Source organism: Arachis ipaensis, chromosome B05 (assembly GCF_000816755.2).
Source record: "Arachis ipaensis cultivar K30076 chromosome B05, Araip1.1, whole genome shotgun sequence".
NCBI lineage: Eukaryota > Viridiplantae > Streptophyta > Magnoliopsida > Fabales > Fabaceae > Arachis > Arachis ipaensis.
The window spans coordinates 127321000-127329524 of NC_029789.2; the positions used below are offsets into that span (position 1 = coordinate 127321000).

Sequence of the window (8525 nt, forward strand, 5' to 3'; positions counted from 1 at the left end):
TTTAATTAACTAAACCTATTTTTAACTTAAAAAAATCTTAAACTTTATCCAACAATTAGGAATTATCATCCTAAATATATGCATTTTGCCTTCCAAATCCAAACGGGTAAAAAACATTTGAGCTTGGATTGCAGCTACCTACCCAATTAGTAACCTCAGTAAAATCTATTCTTGAATGCTAAAACAATTGAAATCAAAGAACACAATAGCTATCCCAAAAAACTTATACTACATAAATAAATAAATAAAAAACAAAGATTCGAATTAAACTTAATTGATACCCGTAAGAAAAAAAAGAAAAAGAAAAAAAGTACATCACCAAGAACCTAGTCTCTCACACAACACAAAAATACAAAAACCAAAATAGTGAAAACCTTTGATCCAGAGCAAACAGCATCACCACCCTCAAAATTTTCAATTCACCAGCACAAACCAAACCACAATAGCTGCGAGGCAAAAGGAACAACAAAGGGAGGAAGCGTAGGTTGCTACCCCTCCAACACCACCACCATCTTCCACCTTCACCCATCAAAAAGCCTTTCCACGCAACAACATCAACAATAACAACACCACCATCACCAACGAATAGGCACTGCTACCGGGTTCTCTCTCTCTCTCTCTCTCTCTCTCCCTCTCTCCATTTTAAAAATTTCTTTCTTTTTGGGACCCCATTTTTTTGGGGGGACCCCATTTTCGTTTTCCTTCGTATTTCACCAAAAGAAGGTAAATGATTAAGGAACGTGAATGCACAGATCTTGATGGCAACTGGGTCGCGCTGAAAAATCCCAACTTCGCAAAAACCTTGCTTTTTATTTTTAATCTTTTATTTAGGCACTGGCGTAAAGATCTGTGGTACCCATTTCGTTGATTTCAGCTTTTCTTGTGTTTGCAGTGGTGCCGGATCGGCGATTGGGGTATCTATCTATCTCGAGAGCTTTGGCCGGCACCTTGTGTTGGCGGTTTTTGGTTTTTTGTTTTTTGAAGCAACAGCAAGCATCCTTTGACATAGGTTTCGTTGTTTTTAAGGAACAGAATCCAAGTTTGATAATTTTTATTTTGCTGTCCTTGTGGTTGTTGAAGGATTTTTCCTCTCTCCCCCCTCCTTTTTGTTGTGTTGGTGAAGAAACAAGGATTTAGTTTCTGGGGTATGTTTTTAGGTGCAATACCTGGGACTCATGATAGTTCTGCCACTTGGTTTTGATTGATACAAGAGGTAGGTGAGCTTTTGAAGTGCTCTCTCTCCAAACCTTGCGATTTTTTAAAATTTTTTAATGGGGGTGTTCATAAGAAAATAATTGTTGCTATATGGGAATGTGCATTGACGTCTTTTTGGTTGTGGTATTTATCTGTAGATTGGAATGGAAGTTCTTTTGTGGATGTTTTTGAAGTATTTGTGTGTGTTTTTATTTGTTTAGGTTGGTAGCAGCTTAGAAATGTCAGACCCAAATTCAGTTGATGTGATTTTGGAATTTCTGAGGAGGAACCGGTTCACCCGGGCTGAGGCAGCCTTGCGTAGTGAACTCGGCAACCGTTCTGATGTGAATGGGTTCCTTCAGAAGCTTAAATTAGAGGAAAAGGAATTGTGTAATGTGTCGCATGATGATAAGGGGACGACAGTGCTAGAAAGCCGTGGCTCGGATTCTCGTGATAGTGTTGATGGTTCTAAAGAGCTGATTGTGAAGGAAATAGAGTATGGAACTAGTAGAAATAATGTTGAAAGCAAACGGAAAGCTGCTGCTTCTACAGGGGAGCGTAATCAATCCAACGAAGTGGGTGGAACAAGTGACAAAAACTTCAGTTTCTCAAAGGGTTCGGAGGACAATCTTCTTGATTTGAACTCATGGAAGTTTGGCCCTGGAAATGGTCCAGCGGAGCCTTACCAAACTTATGGTGGGAGTGGGGCTAGTAATATGTTGAAGACCCCGATGTCTCAGCAATCAAAATCTCAAACAAGTGAAGCTGTTGATGCAGCCAACAGGAAAGCAAAATCTGGGGAGGAAAATGCTGTGCCTATGGAAAGAAATTCCACTTGGCTTGGAAGTAGTANGAACCTAGGGAACTGGATCGACAGCTAAAATTTAGTAGTTCTTCTCTGAAAGAGAACTTGGTCGATAATGCTTTGTCGAGAAATGATGATAATGTGAATTTGTCATTGGACCCGTGGAAAGATTGTTCCGTGAAGACTGTTTTCCCGTTCTCAACGGGAACAGGGGATGTGTCTACGAGCTATAATGGGTCAACTTATTTAGGCAGAAAAGAGGAGAAGAGAAAGGAAGAAACAAGTGATGCCAGAGCAGCAATAAAAGAGCAGGTGGATGAAGTGGGGAGGGCTTTGTACTTAGGAAAGTTGCAAGGCAGTTCCGAACAGAATAATTTCAGCAGCCTAAGTTTCCCTCTTTCACCAGAGAACCAGAAGGAAGAATTTCCTCGGCTTCCTCCTGTTAAAATCAAGTCAGAAGATAAGCAGTTGGCTATTAATTGGGAGGAGAAGTTTGAGCGCGATGGACTGTCCGCAAAACTCAGTGGTTCTACTGACAACACTTTGCTTATTGGGTCATATTTGGATGTGCCCATTGGACAAGAAATTAAAACTGCAGGTAAGCTTTTTTAACATCTTAAGAATATTATTAAATTGGTTAAAATATCATATCTTTCCATTATTCTTTGCAATTTAATTAGTTATTTCCTTTTATTTTGGGACTCAAATGTTGATATGATAGATTTACATGCTTGGTGACAATTTTCCCTTTTTCTGTCTAAGGATGTTGTTTCTTGTAGTTCTATTTCTTATGTTCCTTTGCAAACTAGACTTGATATTTCAAGTGTTGATCTATTTAGTTGGCTTCTTTGTATTATGAAGTTTGCAGTTGTGACAGTTTGACATACTTGTTCATTTCATGCCAATTGCTGTAACTCATTTAGCTAGTCCTTGTTAGATTTTCTTTTGGTTGATCAAGTTAGGATTTATGTTTGGAATGGATTTAGTTGCCATTTTGACTTTAGAGTTCAATTGGTGATTTACTCAATTCATGCTGTGGATTTTTTTCCTTAGTAAATTTGAATTTCGTTGAATGTTTTTGTTGTTTGAACTCTGTTCGTATGATCTTTTATTTGTGAGTGAATTCATTGCCTAATGTCAAGGACTTCATTTTCTCTCATTAGTTATTAGACAAGGTATTGATCAATAGAAAATAATGTAAATTTTTTATTATGGTACATCTTTCTCTCAATTCCTTTTCTGTTTTAAAGAGTTTACATTTTCCCTTTGCATTAATTGACTTTAAGGAAGGTTTGCTCTTTGCATTAATGGTGTTTTCTGACCTGTTTCGCCTCTAGAACTAACATAAGAAATTTGCACAAATTCAAAGATTGAATAAACTGTAAAATGCTTCCTGTATTTCATTATGCTTATTTTGTCCCAAAGACTGGCTTTGACTTTTTCATGGGTCTCAGGTATGAGGAGGCCTTCAGGGGGTAGTTGGCTGTCTGTGAGTCAAGGGATTGTAGAGGATACATCTGATCTTGTATCTGGTTTTGCAACAATTGGCGATGGGTTGAGTGAATCTATTGACTATCCAAATGAATATTGGGACTCTGATGAATATGACGATGATGACGATGTTGGGTACATGAGACAACCCATTGAGGATGAGGCCTGGTTTTTGGCACATGAAGTTGATTACCCTAGTGACAATGAAAAGGGGACCACACATGGAAGTGTTCCAGATCCTCAGGAAAGAGGTCCGGCCAAAGATGACGATGATGATCAGTCTTTTGCTGAGGAGGATTCTTATTTCTCTGGAGAGCAATATCTTCATGCGAAGAATACCGAGCCAGTCACTGTTTCAGATGATCCCATTGGTCTTACGGTTACGGAAATGTATGGAGGAACGAATGATATTGACACAATTGGTCAATACAATGGACAATTGATTGACGATGAAGAATTGAATCTGATGCGAGTGGAACCTGTATGGCAGGGGTTTGTCTCCCAGACAAATGATCGCACCATGTTAGTAAATGGGAAGCTTCTAAATGATAGTGGAAGATCACGACTTGAAGATATCTGTATGGAAGATGATCAGCATGGTTCGGTTAGGTCAATTGGAGTGGGGATTAACAGTGATGCTGCTGACTTTGGCAGTGAAGTGCATGGAAGTTTGATTGGGGGTAGTAGTGAAGGGGATTTAGAATATTTCCGTGATCGAGATGTCGGGATTGGTGGCTCCAAACACAGTCATGATTTGGATAGCATTTCGAACAAATCGATAAAAAGCAAGAAGAAAAGTGACAAGAGTGAGTTGAATAAATACATCATTGGGGGTGATAAAGATGCACGCTTACAGATGAAAACAAATAATGATGTGAACTTCTCATTCCCCCAAACTTTAAATGATGGCCAGATTATTCAAGCTGGTCCCAGTAAGGCTCTATGGTCAAGTAGTTGTAATGTGGACGAAAGAGATGACCGTCTTAATGCATATGTGGGAACCAATGACATGCTTTCTTCTTGGAGGCGAAAGAGCAGCGATTCTTCTCCCGTTAAAAGTTCTAGGGATGATAATAATGCTAATATGGTAAGGTCAACAAACTCTTCGCCGACCACATTATCAAATTATGGGTATACTGAAACAGATCATGCCAAGCTAGAAGAGGATGAAAAAGGTGGCACTGAAAGGGAAGATGAACTAGGCGCCTCACTAGATGATGAAGAGGCTGCTGCTGTGCAAGAGCAGGTAAGGCAAATAAAAGCGCAGGAGGAGGAGTTTGAAACCTTCAATCTGAAGATTGTGCACAGGAAAAACAGGCATGTTCACTACATACATTTGCTGATATATATATGTTAATTTTATTTTATTTCCTTTTTGAAAAGTTTGCAAAGTATTTGAGGAAAGAAATATTTTACTAGATGTTGGAAACTATTGAAAAGTTTGGTACATTAGTGAATTGATCCATTAGTTTTTTTTTGTTTTTTGGTAGATACTTAGTATTTTATTTTTTCTTTTGATGGAAAAAGATAGGACATAAAAGATAGTACATTAGCCATGATTGCATAGATTCAAAAGGTGTAAATAGGATATAAAAGCTTTAGCTATGTAACAATGCATGCCGATCCCTTTGAATGTCAGCTAAACAGTTCTTTTTGTTGTTCATATCCTTCCTCCTTTGGCCAAGATAGTCTATCTGAACCTATGTTTGTTGCTATCAGAACTGGCTTTGAGGAAGACAAGCATTTCCATGTTGTTTTGAATTCGGTAATAGCCGGCCGTTATCATGTCACTGAGTATCTGGGATCTGCTGCATTTAGCAAAGCTATACAAGCTCATGACCTGCACACGGGCATGGATGTTTGTGTTAAAATTATAAAAAACAACAAGGACTTCTTTGACCAAAGCCTTGATGAAATCAAGCTTCTGAAGTATGTCAATAAGCATGATCCCGCTGACAAGTATCACCTTCTGCGATTATATGATTATTTCTATTATAGAGTAAGTGATCTTGGATGTGCTGTTGATCTTCAATCAATTTTTTATTTGGTCATGTTTGCATATATAAGTCTATTTATTTAATTTACTGAATTGTTATTCCCTTCTGCTGTTAAGTCTCTACACCATACATTATGTTAAATGGTTACCGAATCTGGGCTACACATTTCCATTATATTCCAAAATCTTATGTTAATTAATAACAATTTGAGCTTTGGCAGTTTCCATAGCATTACAGGACATGGTATAAATTGTCAGCACTGATTTCAATTTTTAGTTAAGTTGAATTATGTTATTATGTCTAATGAATTAAACTTCCTAATAAGAGTTCACTAAATATCTTTTGATTAGTGGTTCTATGACTGACTTTTCACATTTCATTCCTTTCCCCTTTTGTTATGCAGGAACATTTGTTAATAGTATGCGAGCTACTTAAAGCCAATTTGTACGAGTTTCATAAATTCAACAGAGAATCAGGCGGTGAAGTCTACTTCACAATGCCTAGATTACAGGTATGTTTGTTTACCTGTTTGATCTTAAGTTTTCCTTAACTGTTATCCTACTACTGTCATTATAAACTCTTCAATTTGTGTGTGCAGTCAATTACCATTCAGTGTTTGGAAGCACTTCAGTTTTTGCACAGCCTTGGACTAATACATTGCGACCTAAAGCCGGAGAACATTTTGGTTAAAAGCTATAGCAGATGTGAGGTGAAAGTCATTGATCTTGGAAGTAGTTGTTTTGAGACGGATCACCTTTGCTCCTATGTTCAGTCCAGGTCCTATCGTGCACCTGAGGTCATTTTGGGGCTTTCATATGACAAGAAGATTGATATTTGGTCACTTGGATGCATCTTGGCAGAACTTTGCACTGGCAATGTAAGTTTAATATATGATTAGATGGTAAATATGTATTCTCAAATCGCATTAAATTTAATATATCCTTCCAACCGATTAGTTTGTACCTAATATTCATTTCTGGTTCACACGGGAATTACTCATGTGAAATGTTTTCTTCTACATCTATTTCTCCCTGATGATGTTCTCTAGATGTTGGAAATCTTTCTCAAGTAAGTTTGGGATTGTTTTGTAGTAACATCAAATAATAAACTTGAAGCATGTTTTAGATGTGGAAGTGAAAAATAACTATACATCCCAAAAATGGAATCATAATAACTGCATAGTGCATAATACGCCTATTTTCCCGTTGCTTAATTCTCTCTTACCCATGTTTTTTTAGATGACTCTTTTGGTTGTTTTTGCTCTTGTTTAGAGGAACTGTTATCCTCCATCTTGTATCCTTCTTCGTCTTTGCCATGTGACACTCCACTAAATTTGTTGTAGGTTCTTTTCCAAAATGATTCCCCTGCAACATTACTCGCCCGGGTGATTGGGATCATTGGTCCAATTGATCAAAGTATGCTTGCAAAGGGACGAGATACATACAAGTACTTCACCAAAAATCATATGCTTTATGAACGGAATCAGGTACAAATTATATTTCTAATTTTTAGTGTATGAAACAGACTGGTCATCATTCCAGAAAAATGTTTATAATTTAGTTTTTGCCATGTTAAAAATGTAAAAGTGTTGCCATTACCTGTGCCCTTTACTTTCTTCAAAGAGTTTGACGGTAAAGATATATTTTTTACACAGGAATCCAACAAGTTAGAATACCTGATCCCGAAAAAGACGTCATTGAGGCATAGATTGCCTATGGGAGATCAAGGTTTCATTGATTTTGTTGCTCATTTGCTCGAGGTTAACCCAAAGAAGCGGCCCTCTGCGGCTGAGGCCTTGAAGCACCCTTGGTTATCATACCCCTATGAACCCATATCATCTTGAAGTATTCAGCAGTTTCTCTCTCTTTTGATGATGACGCTTAACCCCCTAAGTCGGTTAAAATACGACATTGAGATGGAAGGCACTGCTGCTATGCACTGCTGCTATACATTATTGCTGCTTCTCATCATCCATTTTAAAGATGATATGGAAAGATTTATGCCCTTTCACAACCCTGCAAAAATGCGTCGTTGAAAGGTGTTAGGTTTTCTCGGGTAATGCTTGTCTCCCTCCTCCTCCCCCTCCTACTCCTCAGTTCTTCAAATTGTATTCTAGTTAACCATGACTCAATGATGTAATATTTTTAACTCGAACGACGTAACGGTAGGTTGCGGATTTTCTTTCCTTTGTTTGCTGATATGGGGAGGGGAAATCTTTGATATCTTTGGCTTGTACATGATGTTGGATAATCCTTTTTAGGCTTATTTTAGTAGTATCTTGTGAAAGTAGAATGAATACCTATAAGATTTTGAATGGGGTTTGATTCCACTGTTGGAAGCACCAATTGGAAGCAAAGGTGGTGAAATATGATGAGAAATGGTTGACACATGCAAGTTTTTGAAGTCCCTGTTGGTTGGAATGCTATGAACCTATGAAGAACCTTCTCCAATTTGGTTTTTAATGGTTCTAGTTAATATTGGTAGCAAAAATGGGTTCAAAGTTCAACGAAGGTTGTGGACTCTTGCATTGCATGGCATTCGATAATTGTTTAATTGCATGGATGCCAAGATGAATTTCTGAATTAGCTTGTTTATCCCCAATTATTGCACCAACTTTTGTTTTTTGTTTCTCGTTAAAGTGTCATGTTTCATGTAAATATATTTCTTCTATTTGATACCACTTGTTTATGAAATTATGGTTTATAAACCAAGAGTAGTCATTGGTACGAATCAAAAGCAAAGATGAACCTATCGTCCTATCCTACTTGGGTTCTATATTGATTTTTTTTAAATGATATAATGTGTTTGGATTAATGTTTGCATCAAATTGATTTTTCAAACTTGATTTTGATAAAAAGTAAGTTTGTGTTGAGTGGTCAGCTCATTCGTCCGTTTAAGTAAGTGTTGGGGGTTCGAAGATTCGCGACGGATTAATCTTTACCCTGTCAGGTTGAGGGATACTGTGGGAAACAAAAAAAAAAAGAATAAGTTTGTGTAATGTGATTTATATTTAGTAATTTTTATGTTAAAATAAATTA

At 37.4% G+C, this 8525-nt stretch overlaps 1 protein-coding gene across 1 annotated transcript; it reads left to right on the forward strand.

Annotated features, from left to right (window-relative positions):
* LOC107644075 lies at window positions 315–8164 on the forward strand (the record flags this gene model as incomplete). The annotated part of the gene is given in 10 exon segments (XM_021124479.1): window positions 315–602; window positions 893–1217; window positions 1416–2046; window positions 2048–2597; window positions 3454–4807; window positions 5210–5489; window positions 5891–5998; window positions 6086–6364; window positions 6830–6973; window positions 7142–8164. Coding segments are annotated over 8 exon segments (3517 nt in total), but the record flags the coding sequence as incomplete, so codon positions are not given.